This window comes from Schistocerca americana, chromosome 7, assembly GCF_021461395.2.
Source record: "Schistocerca americana isolate TAMUIC-IGC-003095 chromosome 7, iqSchAmer2.1, whole genome shotgun sequence".
Classification (NCBI taxonomy): domain Eukaryota; kingdom Metazoa; phylum Arthropoda; class Insecta; order Orthoptera; family Acrididae; genus Schistocerca; species Schistocerca americana.
In genome coordinates, this window is record NC_060125.1 from 227,351,658 (window position 1) to 227,379,262 (window position 27,605).

Here is a 27,605-nt window from a genome sequence, read left to right on the forward strand (position 1 = left end):
CTTTTTTAAAATTCTCTTCACTTAGGCCAAGATCAGTTGGGAAAATCCAGTTGGGCAACGTCAACAGGGTGGGGGCACTTGCAACAAACTTGCACTTCTACTTGGTGCAGAAGATCGCTCCCAGTCTGAGGAAACTTCAACCAATAGTCAAGGAAGAGATCAGCTGGACATCTCCACAGGACATTTTGTTCTCCATATGATTCACTTGGAAAAAATGTGCAGAATAAGAGGTTTTTACTGCTAGAGTGTGGAGACATTACTGACTGGCAGACCATTTCACTGTAGATATGAAACATATTAGGGAAACAGCCACAGAAATATTCTGTCTGGATGAAACTTGGACAAACAGTAATATGAAGGTCGGTAAATGCTGTCAGAAGGATTATGTTGTCAGAGTTACAGGGTTGGAAAACTTCTCTAAAGTCTTATTATGGAAGTGTTCGATCAAGGAAGGGATCTGTCAGAGGGGGCCTAAATACCACTCTGGACTAAATCTACAAAAGGTGATTACTGTGGTCAAATGAATTCTGGAAACTCTGAGAAGTGTTTTGCAAATATGATTCTCCCAAATCTTCTTCAAAGTCAGTCATTGTGATTGATAAGAGCGTATAGGTGGACAGAACATCCACATGGCACGATACCAAAGCAAGGACGTAGGAATGGCTGCGAAGGAAGCATGTTGCCTGTAATAAGAGCATTAGAAAGCAGGTTCTGTCCACTTTAATTCAAGAACATAGACCAGTTAAAAAACACGTGCTTGACAAATCAACAAAAGAGAAAGGTCACACAATTGTCTGCTCGCCACTCTGTTACAGTGGTCTGAATGCAGTAGAACTGGCTTGGGCAAAAGTAAAACAGTTGTTTAGAGAGTAAAACATTTCAGAAGACTGTAAGTGAATCCCTTCTGTCAATAATTGCTGAGAACTGGGAAGTATACTGCAGGAAGTTCCAACTGGAAGAAGATTATTCGGAACCCACAATACATGAAATTATTATTAATACTGCTGAATCGGAGAATATCAACTGTATCAACCGTAATGCATTATGCTCAGATGATGAGTATGCAAGTGATTCTGAGTGCTTTAAGTGCCCATAAAATTCAGCATTACCCAAATTCAGCATTACATACGTCAATAAATGTTCAAAATATACTCATTTCCTTCCGATTGCCACAATGTAAGTTTTACTATTGGTTCTTTTTAATTTCAAGCTATGATAACTGATTTGGAGTTAGTAGCAATAAACCTCATCATTCAACATGAAATCACCAATTTATACAGAATTAGTAGCAACAAACACCATCATTCAACACGAAACTATCAATTGAAATATCACAAATTCTGTAAATTTTTACTACGTCTCTCACAGTTTTTACTTTTATGTATGCACAATATGTAGCAGCCAAAAGTTGTTACAGCAGCAGCTAGTAGACAGCAGTATCAATGCTGCTCGGAGCACAAAGTGTATGTGAACACAAGTATGTTGCCCTCACAGCTTGACATTAGCATGGATTGTCCCCCCATGCTGCCTTTCTGCCCTCATCCGCTTATGACCTGGGAGTTGGTGGATGGATCTTGCTCATTACACTGGTACTCTGCACCACACATTTAAATTCCACGGTTGCTGTCGCTCTACCTGTCGAAGCCAGCAAGGATTGTCCACGGACCAGTAATGATTGTTTCGTAAATTCACTGCACCGGGGTTTGTGAAACCTGCTTCATCGGTAAACAGGTAGAACTGCAAAGCATTCTCTGTTAATGCCCATAAAAAGAAATTCACTCAATTATTAGAGTCATCTCCATATAATTGCTGATGCAGCGACACATGATACAGGTGGAATTTGTGACAAAGTATGCGCATTACACTACTGTGACACATTGCACTGCATCTAGCGATGTCACATGAACTCGTGCGGCTTTGCAGCAACAGCAGCTAACACACCAACTGAACCTGATTCTCGTATAATGGGTTTGTTATGGACCGATTTGCGAGTTGTGACCGTACCGGTTGCATACAATGCTTTCAAATGTGTGGCGCATTGGATGATGTCTGTCCAGGTATCTTTCTGCATACAACTACAGGCTGTAGTCACCTTTTGTCTACACTCGCCATTGATGAGTACCATCTCTGCCTTTTCAGAGTTAGAATACACCATTTTCACAGTTCTTACAACACTGTACACACTGTTGTACTTGCGACCTCTTCACATTCCTACTGAGCGTAGTTCTATTCTTGCTTGTGTCCAGCACACTATCACAGACGTCTGGTAACACAGTGTACTACAGTTATTCTGAGTACAAGGACTAACTCAGCAAGTGCTACATGCAGACACTGAGACAGCCAAACTCGTAAACATCGTAGTCTTCGAACAGATACCCCTACAGATCTTGACTGTTACAAGAAGTGACTGAACATCTGAGGTTTCAAGCATCAACTTTGCATTACAAATTACTCCAGATGTACTTAACATTTTACAATGTAAAATGTTATTAACATTATATATACTTATTAAGTATTTTTTTCTATTTTCAGTTGTGCTAAAAATAGCAACAGGTTTCAATTTTTTTTTAAAGTAAGTATGTGTGGAAAATCATACTTCCGTGCATTTCTCAATGGTTGGTATTAACCAATTCCACAAACCCCCATTCTCACTTTTGGTCTGTGGAATTGGTTATTCAAGTGTTTGTTGTGGTTTGGGAGATGTTTTCAGTGGTAATGTTAGGTAACTCGCCCCGTATACGGATTAGAGTTTCATATGGTGTAGATATTTGTACACTGCAAAAAGATAAGGAAAGAAAGCTGGAAGTGTCGGAAATGTGGATATGGAGGAAACTAGAGGGTGTGAGTTGGAAAGACAGGGTAAGGTGCAAGAGCGGGTTAAAAAGTGTTGGAGAGAACAGAAATCTCATAGACACCACGAGGAAAACTAAGAAAATTATTAATTAATTCAAGTAAATTTTGCCCAGTTGTGGTTGCAAGGTTAACATGCTGTTCATTACAATCATTGTAATACCCAAGATAATGAGAAAAAATTGGGGGCAGGTAGAGAGTAAATTTCCTACCAGTGTTTGGCCTCATGAGTCATTTTAGATACAAATAAATTAAAAATGCTACAAGCTGACTTAAAGTAAAAAATATGCAAACACTTTGTTTACAAATGCACTGTGTTTTTTTAAATTTTATAATTATGATTAATTCACATGGATATATCAAACATTGCAGGACATTTGTTCATTACTTACTTCTAATTGAGGTTTGGTATCTACAAGACCCGAGCCGTGCTTTGGCAGCATTCTGTATCGTGATGGTGCCAACAGTGGTCTGCGGAAAACGCCATCGTGCAAGCTGGTCACACCTGCTGTAGTTGCAAGCAGGTGAGGCCTTGACACACTTGCTTCAGGTACCAACAACCCTGTACTGTGTTTTTGCTGTAAAAAGTTAACCAATTAAAACCACATGCAAGATTTAAATAAACCATCTGCTAAACAAAAACAACTCTTCTCTACTTTACCTATTTGAATGTGCTCAAGAGAAACATGACTCTTTTTACTTTTGTTTTCACAACACAGGGTGTTTAAAGAACATCTGATTTCAAAAGAATTTGATTTCAAAAGAATTTCTGCGATAATTAAAACTGGTAGATTTTAACTTAAGCACTGAAACTAAAAGATTACCTTGGTGACAGTTTTAAGTTGGCAGTTCATGTGGTTGCCAACAGAGGTCACCCTGGTGCACCTAGCTTACACGTTTGTAATCCAACTAGTAAACCCCCAATTCTTTACAGAATCAAGCTCTATTTACAGAAAAAGCTTCAAACTTCTGACTGCTTTACAAATGAGTTAATATGTTTAGTGCTTGGCATCAAGTATGTAAGCAATAGAAAGATTAGAAAAATGTTTGAAATTATACTTAAAGTTTGTTGGAAGCCACTAAGCACTCCTATTATGAAACACTGGATGAATATAATCTTGGCAATTTGCACTCCATTTTATAAATACCAAGTTTTTTACACATCTCAATGTTTATGACATCACATCTCCTGGATTACGTCTCATACAATGATATCATTTTGCAGGTTCTTTCAGTAATGTATGTAAATACTGTCTACAAAGCGTACCGTGAATAGCGTTATGGTAAAGAAGTAACAAATTAAAACATCACGCCTGATGCTAAAGTATGACTGCACTAACTGTCAAAAGGCAGTAAATGATAAACTTTTCTTTTTTCCATTCATCATTTTGTGAGTGAGTGTGTGTGTGTGAGAAAGAGAGAGAGAGAGAGAGAGAGAGAGAGAGAGAGAGAGAGAGAGAGAGAGCGTGCACGCAGGGTGGGGGGTGTCAGCCAGAGATAGTTTATATGTGAAGTTTGTTGGAAGTTGCTAAGTGCTCTTATTCTGAAATACTGGATGAATGAATTTAAGAGTATTTTCGCATCATCAATTAAATGCCTCGAGACAAACACATTTTCTGACTGTAATATTTGTCTTATTGTGTTAAATTTTTAACATAAGATATACCTCTTAATGAGTACATTATGACAGCATTTTAAAATTTTGAATTTGGTCAGTAATTATGTGAAATACTGAAAATCAAGTTTCTGTTACCCCCGGAAGCCATTAGATAGGCAACCAACCGGTACAGTAGAGTCTCGATAGTTCGAGGTGAATGGGACCGGAACCACCTCAAACTATGGAAAACTCAGACTATCGAAATTTAAATGGGAAACAGAAATATTATGATATTGTAAGTAATACAGGTCAAAATATGAACTTTATTAAAATAAAAGTATTTACACATACATTTGCATTGGCAGAATAACAATAATTATTTATTTAGACAAGTAATAGTGAAGTGTCTTTTGTTTGGTGAAGCTGCAATGTTTCCTCGCGGCAATGTCACGCTATCGTCTCAGGAGCAGTAGGTCGTTGGTGTCGCCTTAGGCTGTTGTTCCACGTAGCACATGGCGGCCTCGAGAGCAGCGTAGCCATCGGTGTGACTCATCATCGGTGCAGCCTCTGCCTCGTCATCCTCGTCACATTCACACTGCGATGGAATGTTAACCATGTCAATTATAGAAGAGTCTGTCACTTCCAACTGTTCGTCCGAATTTAACCACTCACCTACTTACACCTCCTCTGCCTCTTCACACCCTGGCAATCTTCTGATTAAATTACACAATGGTTGATCTTCCTCATCTGCTAAATCTTCAGTTTCTATGTCTGGCATACTTTCCTGTAGAATTTTCCTCCATGACTTAGAAATTGTGTCCGACTTTATTTCGCTCCAAAATTCGCTAATCCAGTACACGACGTCCTTCAAAGTCACTTTCTTCAAAGCTCCTACAATGCTTTCGTTGTCTTCGGAATGCAGGATTGACTGTAGCAATCGCCGTCGATACTTTTTTTTTTAGACATTCCAGAACGCCCTGATCCATGGGCTGAATGAGACAGGTAACGTTTGGTGGGAAAAACAAGGCACAGATACCATCGCACTGCAATTCTCCTGCCCTTGGATTTGAGGACGCATTATCCATGAGGAAAATTGCTTTGCATGGCAGTCCCCTTTCTTTTAAAAAATTCTTGCAGTCAGGTACAAATGAGTTAAAAAACCAGTTCTTGAAGTTTTCCTGATTCATCCAGGCATTATTCTGATGTGTATAGACAACCGGAAGAGCTGAGATGCATACATTCTTGAATGTTCTTGGCTTGGCAGACTTCTCAATCACAACTAGTTTTAGTTTGTGGTTTACAGTTGCATTTGAAGCTGCCATAACTGTGAGCCGCTCTTTGCTTTTTTTGTGCCCAGGAGCACTTTTTTCTTCACAAGAAGCAAGTGTTCTCTCTGGTAACATTTTATAATTTAGCCCAGTTTCGTCACAGTTATATATTTCTTCATTAGACAAATTTTCGTCAGTTACAATTTTTTTAAACTCGACGATAAATTTTGAAACTGCCTGAGCATCACCAGAGAGTTTTTCTCCACATACGTCTAGTTGACGCACTCCATACCTCTTCTTCCACTTGTCGAGCTAGCCCACACTAGCGGCGAAATTGTCATCTCCTTCCTGCAGCTGGTTTCAGAAAAACGAAGCTTTTTCTTGCAAGACTGGGCCAGAAATCGGAGCACCATTCTGTCTCTGTTGGGTAAACCACATGAACAATGCCTCACTTGTTTTTTCGAAGTCTGACTTCTTTATACTTCTTCAACTGAGAGATTCGTGTGAGCATTTCTGTGAAGAAAACTGTTCCATTTTAAGTCGGATTTTTCACCAGCCACCAACAGTAACTTCACCGACACCATATTCGAGAGCAAGTTTTTTTATTGTTTCTCCTTTGTCAAGTCGTCTTAGTGCTTCTAATTTTAGACGCAAAGGCACAAATTTCCTCTTTTTTGTTACAGCACTCATCTTTGTAAGGTGTACAACGGAACACACACTGTACAGTACAGGTACTGGGAACTACAGCAGCCTATGAACTCCCCTGTTTTGATCGGTAGCAGCCGGCAGCAGTCGGGGTATTTCGTGCCATACTGACAACAGATGTTTGTGCAACAGGGCAGCGAGCTAATCGCCGGTGTTGATTGCATTGTCGTCTGCTTTGTCACTGAGCTGTACTCTCCCTATCTATCTTTTGCAATGATGTTTTCATTATTTATCATGTCAGTAAAAAAAAGAAAGTAGATCGTTGCAACCTTTTAAAAAAAGAGGCTCGGATTATTGGGAACTTGAACTATCGAGACTCGAACTATTGACAATACTGTACTGGCTTCTGGGATAGTCGCTTAGTAATAAAGATGTGCATAGAGTCAACAAGATAGTGTTAAAAAACAACAGAAGGAGTTCCATTCTATTAAGAGAACAAGTCTGGTGCAAAAGACTCATTGTTTGGAAAAAATGTCCTGTGTTCTCCATTTTACAGGTGCGTTTCAGTTACAACTGTGTGTGTGATTTTCTTTGAAGAACAAATGCCCCTCTTACAGCTCAAAGCACTTCACGATGGCATCAGCAGTTTCAAACACGGGATGTTCGTATAAGGTGAAAGCCATACAGCCCCCCCCCCCTCGCCGCCCCTATCTGTTATGTACTCATTCAAAACAGAGTGCATTCAACAGAGCTTTACACACAGCCCACAGAAGTCTACTCATTGTGCCAGCTGAGACTTAGGCAATCCAGAAACGTACATTTGGTGTGTTTTTGTGGCTGTCTTTGAGTTTCAGACAATACAAGGTTCAATTACTACAATTCCTTTATGATGGTAAACAACAATAATACGCAGAATTTTGTGAATTTATCCTAAATTTGGTGACAGAGGATAATTTCTAACGACTGGAAAAATTCACATTTTTCTATAAATGCAAAATCACCCAACAACGCTGTTTCATAGCAAATTGTATCAAAATGAACTATTTTATCAGAGATCGTTAGAATTTACTTTACTTTTTGTACATAAATACTGAAAACATGTCAAATTTTTGATTTGTGGTGTTGCACATCATCTTGGTGTGACACATTATCTTAGAAAGATATGGGTATAACAAAGTGTCACACTAACTGTGGATGGCAGATTGGTCTTTATAAGATACACATCATGTAATGCAATGTAGTACTCAGCCGTGAGACCTAGCATCTTAGAACAAAGAAACACATACGTTTGTCTGCTAGCTGAAGTTCAAAATTTGATATAATGTAGAAACTTTTAATATGTAATGTTATGTGGCAGGAGTTCTGAACTGGGGTTGCATTAAATACCACTAGAGGTCAGATCTGAAGTACCTTGTTTACAACACTGTGCAGCAAGCAATTGTGTAGTAGCCGTCGTTTTCTTTTCTTATTCTGAAATGAGTGAAAAGACTAATTGTGGTCCATCACGGATTTAGATTATGACTCTCATAACACCAGAAGGTATTGGCAATCCCTATGTTAGTTCTGCTTTAGCAGAACAAAAGTGTAGACTAGTTCTCTGCCAGAGGGAGACAAGGCTTCTTTCCCCACACCCCTTCACCTCTTTATTTATGCTGGCAATTGTCTGGCGATATACAGTGTTAGGAAAACAAAACCTGTCAGCAAAATTAGACCATGCCAAAATTCTTCTCCGAAAGTACAAATAGAGTTATTTTCTGATCTGCTTCTACACTAGTGCCTTGTCGGTTCTATCAGTAGTGTTGCAAAATACTGGTAGAACAGCTACGAATGCTCATGATAGGTCAAAATTTATAATCTACTGATTTTGTAACTATCGAATTGGGAGAGAAAAGAAAAACAAAGTTGAGGAACACCTTAGAGACATATTCAGTTTACCGGCAGGAAAATGCTGCTGCTTCTTAACACAACGATCAATTGTTGAAAGCTTAAATACAGCCAAAAGAAGAAAACAAAGGCCATTTTGGGAAAAAAACTTGGATTTTTTTAAAGCAAATGTTCTAGCCAAAAAGTTTCCCCAAACACCACCTTTTTTTTTCCCCCGAAGCTCCATGTCCTTTGCACCATTTCTCAAGAAAAGATTTAAGATCCATTATTCTTTGTAAAAGATGGTTACAGGAGTCACACACTTCGATATGTTAGGTTTTTCAAAGTTGGGAGAAAATGCAGAAAAAAAATCCTTTTTTAACAGGACAAAGGACTCCTCCACTGGCACCTGCATTCCTTAACAATGAGGTGCTTCAATGACCGACAGCTGTAAGGGGGTATGGATCTCTCACTACACCACTGGCCTCCTCCTGGATCACCTGATCTCTCAGTATACGACTTTTTTGTGGGAGTTTGAGAAATACTCCATCTATGTGCTACCCCTTCCAACAACTCTAGGTGAACCGCAATTATGCATAGCAACAGCAGTTAATGCAGTAACTCTGGACATGCTTTACTACGGTTAGGATATGTGTCATTTGTGCAGCAGAGTGAACACTGAATATTCTAAATGCAACTGTAAAAAGTACCCCGAGGTTGTATGTGCACGGATGTAAAAAATACAATTTTGGAAATTAAACAGTTCTTTTGAAAATATAAACTGTTTAGTCCTATGAATAACTTTTAATTTATTACCTTGAGTCCATCTCCATTCATGTTAGAAATAAATTCTTGCGAAATTGGATGAATCTTTTTGAAACATCCTTTAGAATAGGATACAAGGAAGCAGGTTATAGGCAGTACATAACACTTCCCTCTGTATCACACAACACAAGCAGGGTTGCATAATTTTCTTGTAATATCATAAACGCATTTCTTCTTTTTCCCTGCATAATATATGTAAAAAAAGCTTAGGGCTATAGATAGGTAGATGCTGAATTAAACACATTTGGCTCTCAAGAGAACAACATGTGACCCCTTCAATGAGTGCTGTAGCAGAATATTGTCGAATCATCTTACACAGAATACTAAGAAATTTTGGTCATATGTAAAGCTCTTAGTGGCACCAAAGCTGATGTCCAGTCCCCAGCGAATGAGACAGGAACTGAAATTAAAGGTAAAAAAGCAAAAGCTGAAATGCTTAATTCAGTTCTCAAATGTTTCTTTAAAAGGAAAACCCAGAAGGATTGCCCCAATTTAATCCTTGTACCACTGAAAATATGAATGAAATACATATTAGTGTCAGTTGTGCTGAGTAACAGCTGAAATCGTTAAAACTGAAGAAAGCTCCAGGGCCCGTAGGGATCCTTATCAGATTCTATACTGAATTTGTAGCTGAGTTGCCGCCCCCCCCCCCCTTTTCTAACTATAATCTATCTTAGATCCCTTGAACAAACAACCATGTTCTTGGAAAAAAGCACAGATCACACACGTCTACAAGAAGGATCACGGCAACCATGTAAATTCTGTATTTCTTGATTTCCAAACTGTATTTGACTCAGTATCACTCCTATGCTTATTTTCTAAAGTATGATCATATGGGGTATCAAGTGAAACTTGTGACAGGATTGAGGATGCAGCATGTTATTTTGGACGGAGAATCATTGTCAGAAGTAGAAGTAACTTCTGTTGTAGCTCAGGGAAGCATGCTGAGACCCTTGTTGTTCACATTGTATATTAATGACATTGCAGACAATATTAATAGTAACGTCAGGCTCTTTGCAAATGATGCAGTTACTTATAATGAAGTGCTGCCTGAAAATAGCTGCATAAATATTCAGTCAAATCTTGATATGATTTCAAAGTGGTGCACAAAGACTGGCAATTACTTTAAATGTTCAAAAATATAAAACTGGACACTTCACAAAATGAAAAAAAAAAAAAAAAAACAAAACATAGTGTCCTATGACTATAATATCAATGAGTCTGGAAATGTGAGCCCTTCAATGAGTGCTGTAGCAGAATATTGTCGAATCATCTTACACAGAATACTAAGAAATTTTGGTCATATGTAAAGCTCTTAGTGGCACCAAAGCTGATTTCCAGTCCCCAGCGAATGAGACAGGAACTGAAATTAAAGGTAAAGGCTACCTGGGTAAAGCAGGTTGCAGGCTTTGGTTTACTGATAGGATACTGAGGAAATGCAATCAGCCTACAAAGGAGATTGCTTACAAATCACTGGTGTTACCCTTCCTAGAATACTGCTCAAGTTTGATGAACCTGTACCAAATAGGACTATCAGAGGATGTTGAACGTATACAAAGAAGAACAGTACAAATAGTCACAGGTTTGTTTGATCCATGGGAGTGTGTCACAGACATACTGAAAAAACTAAACTGGAAAACTCTTGAAGATAGACGTAAACTATCCCGAGAATATATATTTACAATGTTTTAAGGACCAGCTTTAAATTATGACTCTAAGAATATACAAGAACCCCCTGCGTATCATTCACATAGGGGTCATGCGGATAAGATTAGGATAATTAGGAACTGTAGATTAAAACTGAAGAAACTGCAAAAAGGTGGTAAATTGACGAGATGGGACCTGGATAAACTGAAAGAACCAGAGGTTGTAGAGAGCTTCAGGGAGAGCATTAGGGAACGACTGACAAGAGTGGGGGAAAGAAACACGGTAGAAGAAGAATGGGTAGCTTTGAGAGACGAAATAGTGAAGGTAGCAGAGGATCAAGTAGGTAAAAAGACGAGGGCTAATAGAAATCCTTGGGTAACTGAAGAGATATTGAATTTAATTGATGAAAGGAGAAAATCCAAAAATGCAGTAAATGAAACAGGCAAAAAGGAATATAAACGTCTAAAAAATGAGATCGACAGGAAGTGCAAAATGGCTAAGCAGGGATGGCTAGAGGACAAATGTAAGTACGTAGAAGCGCATATCACTAGGGGTAAGAGAGATACTGCCTACAGGAAAATTAAAGAGATCTTTGGAGAAAAGAGAATGACTTGCATGAATATCAAGAGCTCAGATGGAAATCCAGTAATAAGCAAAGAAGGGAAAGCAGAAAGGTGCAAGGAGTATATAGAGGGTCTATACAAGGGTGATGTTCTTGAGGACAATATTATATAAATGGAAGAGAATGAAGATGAAATAGGAGATATGATACTGCGTGAGGAGTTTGACAGAGAACTGAAAGACCTAATTCGAAACAAGGCCCCTGGAGTAGACAACATACTATTAGAACTAATGACAACCTTGGTAGAGTTTTGTTAGGCTTGGCTCTCCCATCTAGTGAGCTAGATGTATGAGACAGGCGAAATACCCTCAGACACCAAGAAGAATATAATAATTCCAATCCCAAAGAAAGCAGGTGTTGACAGATGTGAAAATTACTGAACTCTCAGTTTAATAAGCCCAGCTGCAAAATACTAACACGAATTCTTTACAGACAAATGGAAAAACTGGTAGAAGCCAACCTCGGGGAAGATCAGTTTGGAACACGTGAGGCAATACTGACCCTACGAATTATCTTAGAAAATAGATTAAGGAAAAGCAAACCTACGTTTCTAGCATTTGTAGACTCAGAGAAAGCTTTTGACAATGTTAACTGGAATACTCTCTTTCAAATTCTGAAGGTGGCAAGGGTAAAAGACAGGGAGCGAAAGGCTATTTACAACTTCTACAGAAACCAGATGGCGGTTATAAGAGTCGAGGGACATGAAAGGGAAGTAGTGGTTGGGAAGGGAGTGAGACAGGGATGTAGCCTATCCCCGATGTTATTCCATCTGTATATTGAGCAAGCAGTAAAGGAAACAAAAGAAAAATTCGAAGTAGGTATTAAAATCCATGGAGAAGAAATAAAAACTTCGAGGTTCACCGATGACATTGTAGTTCTGTCAGAGACAGCAAAGGACCTGGAAGAGCAGCTGAACGGAATGGACAGTGTCTTGAAAGGAGAATATAAGATTAACATCAACAGAAGCAAAACAAGGATAATGGAATGTAGTCTAATTAAATCGCGTTATGCTGCGGGAATTAGATTAGGAAATGAGAGGCTTAAAGCAGTAAATGAGGTTTGCTATTTGGGGCGCAAAATAACTGATGATGGTAGAAGTAGAGAGGATATAAAATGTAGACTGGCAATGGCAAGGAAAGCGTTTCTGAAGAAGAAAAATTTATTAACATCGATTATAGATATAAGTTTTAGGAAGTCGTCTCTGAAAGTATTTGTATGGAGTGTAGCCGTATATGGAAGTGAAACATGGACGATAAATAGTTTGGACAAGAAGAGAATAGAAGCTTTCAAAATGTGGTGCTACAGAAGAATGCTGAAGATTAGATGGGTAGATCATATAACTAATGAGGAGGTATTGAATAGAATTGGGGAGAAGAGAAATTTGTGGCACAACTTGACCAGAAGAAGGGATCGGTTGGTAGGGCATATTCTGAGGCATCAAGGGATCACCAATTTAGTATTGGAGGGCAGTGTGGAGGGTAAAAAAAATCATAGAGGGAGACCAAGAGATGAATACACTAAACAGATTCAGAAGGATGTAGACTGCAGTATGTACTGGGAGATGAAGAAGCTTGCACAGGATAGAGTAGCATGGAGAGCTGCATCAAACCAGTCTCAGGGCTGAAGGCAACAACAACAACAACAATTACTGCATGCACAGAGGCATTCAATCAATCATTCTTCCTGCGCTTCATACGTGAATGGAAAAGGAAGAAACCCTTAAAGATGTAGCTGTATATGTAGATGTTATGATGGTTAACTCATACGTCCAGAAAAAAGATTTTGTTACAAGACCAAAAAAATATTTCCCGACATGAATGGTTATTTCAAAAGGCTACTTTTACCAAAAATTAATTTATTTTCCTCCTCAGGAAAGACATTGTTTCCAATATCACTTAATAATCATTTACAGTACAGATAATCTAATTACATGAGAAAATTTTCTTCGCACTGAGCAATTTATTGAACCGAAGAGACAGACAATTGCCACAGGAGGCCTAATATGAAGAATGTAGTTGGGGATGTATTTTGAAAATCAGCTTGTGCAATTTGCACATAAAGGCCAATTTGTGCACAGGTGCACTGACTTGTTTACAATATCATATTTATGAGGGCTAATCTTAATTATTTCTTACTGGGACAGAACTGCTAGTCAACAGTTACCTTCAGGTGGCAAAATGCTTAGTACTGCTGATAAACACACACAAAATTAAAAGCGACACAGGATCTTTACTTTTACTTTTACTTGTGTGTATTGACAGTACCTAGCATTTTGCCTCCTGAAGGTAAGTACTGTACAGCAATTCTCTCTCCTTAGCATTTCATAACCTCTACCATAATATGATGACTTTGACTGACTGACTGACTGACTGACTGACTGACTAACAAGTTTTCAGAATAAATTTCAATCTCTCATTCAAAGCATATTAGATCTGAAGAGCTGAAATGGTACATTCATATTCATTTATCCAGTAACAAGTAGTGTTGTGCACTAGCACACCTTATGAACTGTTGAGGCACAGGCTCAGACGAGCCATGAAAGGCAAGTGAGTCACTGTAATACTGCTACCTGGGCAACCCGCACTCCTCAAGTTGCCCTACAATGGGCCACATTGATCACATCACTGCCTGGGGCAGCGATATTCAGGCATATGTGACAACAAGCAGGACTTTGTGTCACATCACAGTCTGGACGAGTGTATCTGACCTACAGCCCAGCCGAATATGACTCGCACTGGGAGCTTGTCTCCTGACATCGGACTTGTCCTGAAATCAGAATGGGCTTCTGACAAGGCTACAGCCAGTTCCATCATGCACTTCAACTTCAGTCCTAAATTCAACTGCAGCCTCTGCACTGATGTACTCTCAGTGTCAGCCAAAAGTCTCCGCATGGGCTACTAAATGCAGTCATGGGCCTGGTCATGGTGTCAACTGGTCTGATGCTCTCCTTGACATCGAATTAGGTCCAATCCGAGGGGGCCATTCAATGCACATAAGCACCTTGTGCTACCGTCTCCATAAATCCTGGGTTCGACATGGGCTATGCCGACTGATTTACACCTCCCACACTGCCGACAGCACTTGCTGCTGGCTGCTTCACTACAGTGGACCTGAGTAGATACTATCTACCACAGCATCATCGCCCCAGACAGCTGCTAGAAGCATTGCAGTCATCTCGTCCCATCACCACAGTGGTTCCCTGCAACAGACACTGATCAACTCTGCTATACAGAATGAGCTGCCATTAAAAGCGAAATTCCACATACCTTTAGAAGTGGAAGGAACTGTTACTAACTTCTGGAAGGTTTAGGAGGAGGGGTAGGTCACTCAGACCCAAAGCTGTGAGGGACCCACCTACTTTGACGACAAGGAAAGGTAAATTTGAATTAGCAGGTGTCTGCGAGACAGTAGGTTTATTGGCAAACAACATGCCAGCTTCAGTCCCATGTTGATATGACTGAGTGAAAATAAAAATGGATTCAGAGGAAGCAGAAAAGGAGGAGGATGGTGGAAGGGGGACAGAAAAAGTAATGGAATAAAGAGAATGGAGGAGGGGAGGGGGAGAGAAAAAGTAACGGAATAAAGAGAATGGAGAGGGGGGGGGGGGGGGGGAGGGGGAGAAAAAAGGGGATAAAAGGTGAGTAAACAAGGAAATACTGTCAATTAAAAAAATAATGATGATTGAAATTTAAGTTGGTAAGGTGGGGAGAGAAAGGGGAACTGTTATCAGAGGTTAAACCTCCGGTAGGCGCGCCTACTGTTGTCACACGAGTAGTCGCACGTTGTAAAATTTACAACACAGTCATTTGTCAGTAAAATAAACTTGCCTTAAACAAACTAATGTATTTTTTCAAGAAAACAGTTCATATTCACTATCCTCCACATTTATAAGAAAAAGTTTTACTCTTTTAGTTCTTTAAATAACAATGTAGCCTGTTTTTTTGACATATGTTCACTTTCATAACATTCTTCACAGACAATTTGTTTGCGAATTAATTCCAGCAATGTTCAGAAAAATGAAAAAGTAGCCAATGGCCATCTCCTTGTACTTCTTGAAATGGAGTATCAGGCACACATTTTAGCTACAATGTCAACTCCACCTTCTGTCATGTTGAACTCAATTATGATTTCAAGTTTGTGTGTTTCTTCATCAACTGTCGCTATGTCATGTACGGCATATAAAACTGTGATAGCATAGTTTTTAAAGGAACATATGAAACCAAGGTCTTATCCTACTGAAATCCAAACATTGCACTTCCAATGTACCTTGTTTTGTTTGGGAGAAATTCTGGAAAAATTTCGTGTCTGCTGTTCGTCATTGTACCAATGCAAGTGATAGCCTTCTGCAGCAAATATTCAGAAAGGAGGTAGCTTGTGTACCAATTGTGAGTTGTAATGTTCCAGTTAGAATTTTCTATACTCACCACATATCTTTTCATGGTGTCCTCAGGAGCATTAGATACCCGACATTGTCTTGGTTACATGATGCAATAAACCTCAGATTACTGCAATAAAATGTTTGGGCATCACACAGAGAAAAACTTTTTGGCCCATATTGTTTTGCTGGGTATGTACTGAATTTATTTACAGCGGTCTCCGTAGGAGTGAAGTATTTCATCTATCTTGGTGACTTCATCAGGCTGTAAGAACATTGACAGTTAACAGCAAAAGGATCCAATACTGTATGAATTGCAACCAACTTATCAGTTTTTCTCCTGTCATTCCTCATTTCCATATCAACAAATCGCATACAGCTTAGAAAAAATAGAAACCTATTTTAACTCGTTGCAGTCCTAAGCAGCGGCATTCCAGTTCTGTCTGCTGCCCAGAGTTCCAGCATATCAACATGATGGCATTTTCTTCTTCTTCTTTTTCTAAAAAAACCCGAACACAGCCATTATTTTGTCAGTTTATTACCCCTTTTGCGCGAGAATTGATTGTCTTCCCCTGTTTATTTATATAGATATTTGTATAGTTTACAATTTCATCAATAAAGTCAAGGTCAATTACTTTCGAAAAAGCACTAACTTCATCAGTTATACCCATCACCTTTCTTTTCAGATCTGGTGGAATCTGCACAATGTTTTTTCTGTTGGTTTTTGATGTTTTACCACACTCAGTTTTACACGAATGTGAAACTCTTTTTCAATAAAGAACCCTCATACATCTGCAGTCTCTTCAGGATCACCACCATCCTCACCTTCAGTTCAGATTCATTGCCATCATCCTATTCAGTGTTTTCATCACTCAAATCTACTTTACTTTCCCCCAAGTCTGAAAAGTTTAGATAGACTTTATCATCATCTTCTTCTTCAAGCAGTTTGCAAATTTCTTCATCTGATACACCCTTTGAATTGCAACAAAACATCAAAGAAATGAAATGAAATGAAATGAATAAAATCATTCAGATGTCGGTGTAACCAAAGTAACGTTCAATGTGCATTAAAAAATAACAAAAATAAAAAAGTGAGGAAATATAGTTAACTTTTTAGTAAACTTTCCTCTGGACACTGACTGCTGGAACAAAGCTTGCAACTGTCATACCAGCAGGCGCAGGCACGCGTTGTACTTTTTCTAACATTCAACATGTTGTTGCTTACAACTCAGAAAACAAACTGAGAAAGCTAACCAAATGAACTGAAGGCACTTTAACATTGTCGAGAAAACATCAACAATGGAATACATGGCAGCAATGGCGCAATAGCTCAAGGTTAAGGCATCGATTAGGCATAAAAACTGCCGCTGTTGTACTTTTTACAACAGTGTGCCTGCTCGAGTGTTAAGCACAGCAGGGATGTGGATAATTTCAATGCACCTACCAGCTGTACTTTAATTTTGTCTCCTGATGTAAAGTAAGGTCAGTTATTCTGTCTCCTTACTTAACATAGCAGCACATGTTGGACTGAAGAATAATATTTTCATCAATGTTGAAACAAATCATGGTTGGTCCGTTGATTTGGGAGAGGGGACCGAACAGCAAGGTCATTCCAGGAAACCTTCCATCATTGCTCAACGACATATTTGTACCACTTTACATGATAACATCCCTTTTGTATTACGATCAATAGTTTGTGGGCAGTAGCATGAGCCTGTAAACTAATTCCAATTGCCTTCACAAGTAAGATACAGCTGAGGTCCCCCGTTAGTTGACACAGTACCAAGACCTACCAGACTGAAGACTATTCTGATGCCTCCATGGACATCATCTTCTTCTTCTTCTTCTTCTTCTTCTTCTCCTACTCCTCCTCCTCAGCCTGATAAAAAATATTTCTATAGTGATGACAAATTTTGTCTGAATTTGTGAACTGTGAAATTCATGGCTTTGTATCTCAGAAGCCAAATTCAATATGGGGAACCTCTAGCCACAATTTTAAGCTTTTTAAGTCCTGAAAGAAATTTAAAAAATGATTCAACTACGACACATAACCAAATCTCTTCAATGAACTTTAGTCTCTTTACCTCTGCACTGTCAACGGGAGTAGTTACAACAGGTCTCGTCTTCTGTGGCAACCTTGTCTTAGTTACTGTTGGCAGTTTGTTTGGGAGACCACATATATGTCCACAGGGGCATGCTACCTGTAAGTATAATGCCAGCAAGATAAAATATTGTCAGGATAAAAATTAACGGCACAATTAATAAATGAACTAAAAAGTCAGTCTTTATTTCTAACCATTTTATTTCAAAAGGCATAATTGTAATGACAAAGGCAGACAGGTTTGCGTACTACCTTCTTTCAGAAATGGATAATTTACACAATAGTGCAGACCTCTAACATTTTATTTGCTCACTTATTTCTTTATATGCAAATTTCTTTGACCTACTTGTGGCAATTTGATATTAGGATGAGGAAAACGTTAAGACATAATTGCAAAGAAAATTATCAATATATGGATTACTGTCTGCAACATAACAATTCGAAAACAAAGACTGCAGTAAATGAGAAATGCAAGAAATAAAATGAGTCTCTCTTAAAAATCTTCTCTAAATGAAAAAATTCCACCGAATATAAAAAGTTTTATTTTACTTTAAAATGCACTTTCATTATATAAAGATTTAACTCTGATGGTCTGTTATAATACAACTGTATCTACACTATTTCATACCAGAGTTGTATTCTTTAGGTGACTATACAGGTCAGCCTTACTTCTTGTGTTGCAATAATGGCATATTTTCATTGTTTGCAAGGTTGTCAAGAATGGCACTTCTTAAGGTGTAAATGTTAAGTATATGAACTTTTTAAAAACTCATAAAGGATACAACAGAAGTTACGTGAGGGGCATTATGCATACAATTTGATGAATATTTATTTACAAAACAATTAACAGAATTTTCTTTGATATGGTTAAATTAGCTCAACTCCATAACATAAAGCAAGGTGAAAGTATCTAAAGTAGCCAACTTCCTCTCAGATTACCAAGAAATTCTACAACAACAATAAAACTGTATGTATTTTGTTTTGTTTGCATTAATTAACAATGAAAGCAATTTCTCGGCATAAAGCCTCTAGACTTGCAGAAATTTTGTTACAGAATGTTAGCCTTATAAAAAAACATTGAATTTGCATGATTTGTAGGGGAACACCAGTGGGCCAAGGACAGAACTCCTGAAGGATTCCATAGTGCTGAAAATCTTCCAATAATGGCATACTTTCAAGGAGTGTTTCACGTAACAAACATTTAGAAGCCTTAGAAAGATCACAAAATATGTCAATGTGTAAAATTCTTAAATTTGCCCCTATGCAGGTTCTCACTGTGGAGAGAAACTACAACCTGTTTGCTCAGGGACCCCATGGGAATTCATAAACAAATGACAGTTTTAATAAGAAAGAAGAAAGTTTCAAAATAAACAGATCTTTGATTCTTGTTACTATGAAAATGACCAACATGGAGGTAAGAACAGTGTGCACATATAACTTCCAGCCAAGAGCTCAGCTTCATTCCACCAGAAGCAAGACAGTAACCTTATGATAATGCTATAGTTGGGACACTGCCTTCATACTAAATACAGGCCCTAGCAAAGAACTGGTGGGAAGAAGACAATCAGCTGTTTCAGCGAGTTCGTGGAGTGTGCAGGCGAGCATGTATTTATATGAAGTTTCTGGTTTTTTCTATTTGTACAATGTCTAGAATCTGTTGTGTCCCTGGCTGCAAGTGCAGTTGTTATAAAGGGGAACATGTACCAGTGTTCTTTTCCCCCATCTGATGAAGGAAAGAGGAAGATTGGATGAAAAAAAATTCTGAGGAAAAACCCGATAGTTACAAAGAACAGGTGTTTGCATCAAACATTTTCCTGAGGATCAAATTATTTGGGAAATCAGAGTAGCTCGACGTGATGGTAAGTAATTATTAATAGCTTACAAAATATTTTTATACAGTACAAAAGGCATGGATTTTGGTATTGAAGATGGGCTTATTCTTTTTTAGGTTTGTGATGGCAGTTCCTCTTCAAAAGTTGGATTTCTATTTGCAAATTTACTGACGTATTTGTTCTCCCCTGATGTGCCCGAGGGCACTGACCCAGAAGTTTACATACAGTTTACGAAAAACTCAAAATTGAGATATATCTAAAAACAAAGATGATGTGACTCACCGAACGAAAGTGCTGGCAGGTCGATAGACACACAAACAAACACAAACGTACACACGAAATTCAAACTTTCGCAACAAACGGTTGCTTCATCAGGGAAGAGGGAAGGAGAGGGAAAGACGAAAGGATGTGGGTTTTAAGGGAGAAGGCCTTTACAAATGTCTGCTTGTAGATGGATATGTGTGCGTGCGCGCGCGAGTGTATACCTGTCCTTTTTTCCCCCTAAGGTAAGTCTTTCCGCTCCCGGGATTGGAATGACTCCTTACCCTCTCCCTTAAAACCCACATCCTTTCGTCTTTCCCTCTCCTTCCCTCTTTCCTGATGAGGCAACAGTTTGTTGCGAAAACTTGAATTTCATGTGTATGTTTGTGTTTGTTTGTGCGTCTATCGACCTGCCAGCACTTTCGTTCGGTAAGTCACATCATCTGTGATTTTAGATATATTTTTCCCACGTGGAATGTTTCCCTATATATATATACTCTCAGAAGACAACTTCTGGAATTTGGACGACATTAAAAATACGAGGGTGGTTTGGAAAGTTCTCAGAACGGAGTAGAAAAAAAGTACTTACATCACTGAAACTTTTTTTTAATTTTTCAACGTAGTCTCCTTGTAGATGAATGCACTTGGTCCAACAATGTTCCAGTGCCTTGATCCCATCTCGAAAATGAGTTTCCCTCAGGTCTGCAAAGTAATTGTCAACACCAGCTACCAATTCTTCGTTTGAAGTGAATCTTCGTCCACCAAGAAAGGCAATGGCACGTGTTTTTGATCCAGTGTCAAGAGTCGCGGTACCCACCTTGTAGATAATTTTTTCATTTCTAATTCTTCAGTTAAAATGTGATTTACCCTTTCAGAAGACATCTGGCAAGCACAAGCTATTTCACGCACTTTCAATCAGTGATCCTTCATGACCATTTTGTGCACTTTTGCAATGATTTCTGGAGTAGAGACACACCTTGGCTGACCACTGTGCGGATCACTATCTAAGCTCTCCCGACCAAATTTAAATTCATTTGTCCACTTGGCAACAGCTGAATATGAAGGAGCAGAGTCTCCAACTGTATTCTGGAAATCTGCATGAATGTCCTTTGCTTTCATGCCTTTCTTTACGAAGCACTTAATCACTGCTTGAATCTCAATTTTTTCCATCTTCGCAAACCACTATGCGGGAACGACAGACCCATGACACTGCCGCAGCTCTCTCCCAAAACCATTGTTGTGACACGTGTTTGCAGGTAACAGTCCAATGAATATTGTGTGAACAACTCATTGCGCTAGTGCTGTCATCTCGTGGTGATTGCAAGAACTTTTCAAACGACCCTTGTAATCAAGGCAGATTCAACCATAATGACTAGCTAATTATAAAGCTCAATGATTGTTTATACTTTATGATTTTAGAATTTAATTAATACCCTTCAGTTAGAAATGTATTGACCTTTAACAATTTTGAAACTCACATAGTGTATGGTAATGTTAACATACACACTACTAGGTTTAATTGGATTTTAGGATCACAGCTTCTTTGTAATACATATGCCAAATTGTACAACTAGTTAACTGTGGTGAAAAATATTGAGAGCAAAGAAATTAGCATTAAGCAAAGAAATTAGCATTAAGGAAAACACACGCAGAATTCAGACGCTACTAGCTGAATGCATGGAAAAAAATGAAAAAGGAGGAGGAGGAGGAGGAGGAGGAGGAGGAGGAGAAGAAGAAGAAGAAGAAGACGAAGAAGGTCTTAATTTCATAAATGAGCAACTGCAATGCCTCCCATCCGAACAGCTGAGTTATTCCTCAGAACTGTTGTTCCTTACTGCATGCGGTTTTTACTTTTCATTCCCAGTAGCTTATAAAATTTTGCGGAAGGTGAAAATTATTGTTTTGCCACATCCACATTATTTGAAAAGTTTAATTAATCAGGCATTAGCAGTGGAATAAACAAGTCTCTTAAAAATATTTGCTAACTAAGTATGAAGCCCTTGAATCACATGAAAATTTTGCATGCCTTTTACTGGGCGAAATATTTGTCAAGCCAAAAATTACATACAAGGACAATAGACTGGTAGGGATGGCCAGTAATTCAACAGCTATGAAAGCAGCTCCTACCATTCAGACATTAATGATTAAATCAATTTTGTCTAAGAACAAAAATTTTGTGACACTAGTTCCTTAAAAAAAAAAAACTTAGATGTTGAATTTTTACACACAACAATGGTGAATATCCTTAGAATACTTCATGAAAGTGGTTATAATGTTATATTTGTCATTGCTGATAATAATAAAGTCAATGTCAAGGTACATAAACATTATACAGCCATACAACAATTCACGCTCACATAAGTCGTCCATTTCACAGCTGTAAACCAGTTTTCTTCTTTTTGATACAGTTCACTTACTCAAAAAGATTGAATGAAAAGAATAATACCTATCTTTAGCCATCTGTGTCAGATGTAAATAACATACAACAATGTAACTTCAACCACATCCAACCCATATACGAGAAACAAAAACTAGAAATTGTAAATGATGCTCCTACCCTTTCATTCAGTGTTTGTTATCCAAATAGTTTAAGAAAGGCAAAACATTAGTCTTCTTGTGCCTTTGTTTGATGAGAAAATAATAGTTGCTGTATCAACATTAGTAGGGATTGATGGTGAGGGCACTGCAGAATGGTTACAAATAATAAAAAATTGGTGGATGCAGTTAATGTTAAGCATTCTAAAAAGAGGGTTCATTTAAGAGATAAGTATGCTGATACCATTAGTACCATGGATCAAGAAAGTATCAAGTACTTGCAGTCATTCTGCACTTGCTTACAACATTGGGATGTTATGGAATGTTAGGAACATTCCAGGAAGATAATTTAAAACAGAGATTTGGAAAATATATAAGAATGAGTGGTTGTAATTACAATGTGTCAAGTTTAGCAGACTGTAGAATCTGAAAGAAAATTAAAAGTAAAAATTTTGTTAAAATTTCAGTCTAAGCAAGTCAAATCTCTGAATGGGTCTGACATTATTCAGGATATTAATGTATCCTCTTTACAGGGTGTAAATATTGATCCCTATCTTTCTGTGGAAACTGATGAATTAATAGCAGAAGCTGTAGAAATGTATATGGAATCCTGTAATTTAGAAGTGATTGTAATTATTGCTGGATATGCGTTGCTTTAAGACATGTAACAGATTACCATATGTGACATGTAAAAAACTTATGACGAAGGATTCAGCTCATACCTTTCAACTGGCGGCAGAAGCAAGCTACCTTCAAAGTTTGAACAGTGGAGGTCTAAAATACACTGAAGCAAAGCAAGCGCTGTATAATGTGTGAGATACAGAGGCGAACGAGTGTGTCGGGACTTACTCCAGTTCACTGCTAGTAGCGCCACGTCACCTTAACTTGTCTGCACGTAGTGCGCAAGTATTGCACCAAAATTAAGTATGAAATTAAAAATCAAAACTTACGTTTAAAACTTCGCTAAAATAGAGTTTAGTGTTATAATGTTTCAGATATGAAGTCTTAATGTTCTAGACTTAACAGTTTACATCAAAATACCATTTTACAGAGAAAAATAAGTGGCACTACATAATAAAGCTAGAAAGCCAGAATTTGGTCAGAAGGTGTCTTTATAGGGTGTATACGTGGACAAGGGGGAAGGGGGGGGGGGGGGGGGAAAGAAAAAGAAAAAAAAAAAAAAAAAAGTTCCCGGATTTCCCAGTTAAAAATATACTTTCTCCCGGATGAAAACACACTTTTTTCGTATTATTAAGTGACAGTATATTTTTCCTCCGAACTGTAAAACTTGTCAATCCTTTGAATGGTTATGTTTTTATACAAGGGCGTAGAATTTCCCGGCACTTTAGGAAACGAAACTCAGGGAAGAAAACCCCTTTTGGGAAGATTTTTGATGTGCAGCAACATGTATGCTGCATATTTTCATACTACGAAAGTATAAATTCGAATTCCACCAAACACCGCATATTACTTTCTGAACCATTGTAGTCCAGACTGAGATGTGCTTTTGTAAGCCAGTCATAACTCATGTCACATGATCCTGCCAGTCGATGACAGCAGTTATGTAGACCACAGGACACGTGATGTAATCAGCTAATAGCAACATCACAGTTAAGTAGCGCATATACACAAACAGGAAAAGTTAATGTTTTAACTTAATATACATAGTGAAACTTTCTGGCAGATTAAAACTGTGTGCCCGACCGAGACTCGAACTCGGGACCTTTGCCTTTCGCAGGCAAGTGCTCTACCAACTGAGCTACCGAAGCACGACTCACGCCCGGTACTCACAATTTTACTTCTGCCAGTACCTCGTCTCCTACCTTCCAAACTTTACAGAAGCTCTCCTGCGAACTTTGCAGAACTAGCACTCCTGAAAGAAAGGATATTGCGGAGACATGGCTTAGCCACAGCCTGGGGGATGCGCAATCTTGATTTTCCAGCAACACGGGCCTAGTAATACTAGGGCCCGTGTAGCCCGGCAGCCTCGCTCAGCGGCTAAGTCCACTTCAAGGTCACACTACTTACACACCAGCATAAGGCAAATTCACACAGCAATGAAAAAAGTTTGGAAGGTAGGAGACGAGGTACTGGCAGAAGTAAAATTGTGAGTACCGGGCGTGAGTCGTGCTTCGGTAGCTCAGTTGGCAGGGCACTTGCCCGCGAAAGGCAAAGGTCCCGAGTTCGAGTCTCGGTCGGGCACACAGTTCTAATCTGCCAGGAAGTTTCATATCAGCGCACACTCCGCTGCAGAGTGAAAATCTCATTCTGGAAACATCCCCCAGGCTGTGGCTAAGCCATGTCTCCGCAATATCCTTTCTTTCAGGAGTGCTAGTTCTGCAAGGTTCGCAGGAGAGCTTCTGTAAAGTTTGGAAGGTAGGAGACGAGGTACTGGCAGAAGTAAAATTGTGAGTACCGGGCGTGAGTCGTGCTTCGGTAGCTCAGTTGGTAGAGCACTTGCCCGCAAAAGGCAAAGGTCCCGAGTTCGAGTCTCGGTCGGGCACACAGTTTTAATCTGCTGGAAGTTTCATATCAGCGCACACTCCGCTGCAGAGTGAAAATCTCATTCTGGAATATACATAGTGTTGCTACAAGAAAAGAAAAGCTTTCACATATAATATTGGTCTCTAAGGTTAATAAGCTGCAAGAGAAGCTAAGCTTTCACATATAATGCTGATCTTCATTGCGGGTGTCACACTTTAACATACCGGGTGATCAAAAGTCAGTATAAATTTGAAAACTGAATACATCATGGAGTAATGTAGATAGAGAGGTACAAATTGACACACATGCTTAGAATGACATGGGGTTTCATTAGAACCAAAAAAATACAAAAGTTCAAAAAATGTCCAACAGATGGCGCTTCATCTGATCAGAATAGCAATAATTAGCATAACAAAGTAAGACAAAGCAAAGATGATGTTCTTTACAGGAAATGCTCAATTTGTCCACCATCATTCCTCAACAATAGCTGTAGTTGAGGAATAATGTTGTGAACAGCACTGTAAAGCATGTCTGGAGTTATGGTGAGGCATTGGCGTTGGATGTTGTCTTTCAGCATCCCTAGAGGTGTCGGTTGATCACGATACACTTGCGACTTCAGGTAACCCCAAAGCCAATAATTGCACAGACTGAGGTCTGGAGACCTGGGAGGCCAAGCATGACGAAAGTGGCGGCTGAGCACACGATCATCACCAAACGACACGCGCAAGAGATCTTTCCTGCGTCTAGTTTTTTTTTAATAGAACCCCATGTCATGCCAAGCATGTGTGTCAATTTTTACCCCTCTGTCTACATTATTCCGTGGTTTATTAAGTTTTCAAATTTATACTGACTTTTTGATCACCTGGTATATCAGATAAATGTGCCAGTAAAATTTTTTGCCGAGTCCAGTGACTTGTCCTTGAAGCTTTCCACAAATAAATTAGCTACCGCAGAGGAGAGAGAGCTTCCCGTAGCACTACATCAATTTGCTCATAATAATGACATGAATGTCTGATCTTCTGGGTTCAAAATGGCTCGTCGTCAAACGCTCTGTGATTTAAGAAATTCATCGTACCATCTCGCTCATAGTTCAGCCTGCGTAAAAGGAAATTTACTTTCAAAGTAACACTTTTCAAACCACCATTCGCAATATTTTGCCGCGACCTGTTAGAAATAGGTTTGTTTTAGTAGTCGTCAGAGAGCGCCACCGCGCTTTGGCAGCTGCTATGATGCAGGAAGAGCGGATGTTTGTACGTGTAAAACATTACACGATCTTACATTCTGTCATAAAAGAAACAACACATCAGAGGATACTCCAAGAGCATCGGAATTTCAAGAATGACACTAAAATGGCACATTTGAAGTGTATACTTAAAGAGCACATTCGTATATCCATATTCCCAACGAAGTAGGCCTTGATCTGATATTAAGCTTTTCAGTGTGTGTTTCAGGATGTAAATTTTCTTGGAGTATCAGTACTGTATTAACTCTTTTTTGATTCTTTATTATGGCATAATGCCATACGTGCTAGAAGAGGAAAATGTGCACTTAAAATGCAGCGAGCAGTTGAAATTAGCCAATAGTGTGGAACTAAAAACTTTGTTTTAAACACACTGACAGCCTCAGCGTAAAAAGGTTAATAAAAAACTAATTTATTTAGCAAACCGACAAAAATAACTTCATTGTTCTACAAGGTGATTAATGCATGACTGTCAGAAAAGTGGAAATAAAGTAAAGTCTGAAACTAATAACGTATATTAGTCTTCCATAATTATGTGAATGTATTTTAATTCACCTGATAGTTCCCAGCCACAGAAATCCGTTTTGTTTTCATTTGAAGTGAGAGCAGTAAACGAAGAGGAAACAGCAAAATAACTAAATGTAAACACGGGTCACGTGGAGACTACACACTTCCCCACTATAACTCGGACTGCTCTGCGCATCAGCCCCATATCTACGATATTTTCGAACCGGGGCAATACTAAGATTGTATAGCCCGGTCCCCTTTTGCCTGAAGGAAAGTCTATTTCTAGTTGCGACTAGGATTACCCTGATAGTCATCACGTACACTATGCACGCATACAAAAATCAACATACGATTCATTCAGAAATCAACTTACAGAGTGTGTCAAAAAACCAAAAAGGATGCGTTTCAAAATCATATGAATAATCGATAGACCAACGTGCACTGGATGCTAGGCGCTTCTCCTCAAGAATATGAATTTGCCCCCCCCCCCCCCCCCTCACAACTGTCACCTGGGTCAGATACCTCGGTTTGTTCCCCCTCTCATAGATCCGGGCCTGCTGCGCATGTGTTAATCTGGCAGCTTGGACGCGGCAGTAAATTTTTTTCCGGTTGCATCTAGCTGCTTGCTGCGACTGCTTACACAGCCAACAGCCACTTTTCTGTAGCCAGAAGGGGGAGAAAATACAACTCGTACGCCACTCAACTGCACATGCACATGAGCCCGCTCATAACTGCTAAAACGAATCTAATATAAACAATTGTAACGTCACGCCCATCAGAGGAAATTTGTTGTCATGAAGCGTTGCATAGTCTTCCTAAAGCCTTTGACGCATTTTGCTGTTGGCAAATGCTTGTGTGAGCACTGTGTTTTGTTGTTGTATATGGCACATTTCCTTTGCAATTTATGTTTTATTGTCATATTTTTTCTCGTTCACGTTTCATTGTTGCAGTAT

The 27,605-nt window shown here is 38.9% G+C and overlaps 1 protein-coding gene and 1 non-coding gene across 3 annotated transcripts in view; one reads left to right on the forward strand and one right to left on the reverse strand.

The window, feature by feature from the left end:
- The window catches only part of LOC124622082 (protein cramped), a 178,002-nt gene that overhangs the window by 53,224 nt on the left and 97,173 nt on the right, over positions 1–27,605 (reverse strand). For both annotated transcript variants that reach the window (XM_047147659.1, XM_047147658.1), the window contains exons 10-11: positions 17,777–17,893; positions 3,243–3,428 (exon numbers count right to left, since the gene is read on the reverse strand). In XM_047147659.1, coding sequence (XP_047003615.1) covers positions 3,243–3,428; positions 17,777–17,893 — 303 coding nt within the window. The remainder of the gene's footprint in view (positions 1–3,242; positions 3,429–17,776; positions 17,894–27,605) is intronic.
- Positions 24,851–24,925, forward strand: Trnal-caa. The gene has a single exon. It is a non-coding gene; the product is annotated as a tRNA-Leu (tRNA).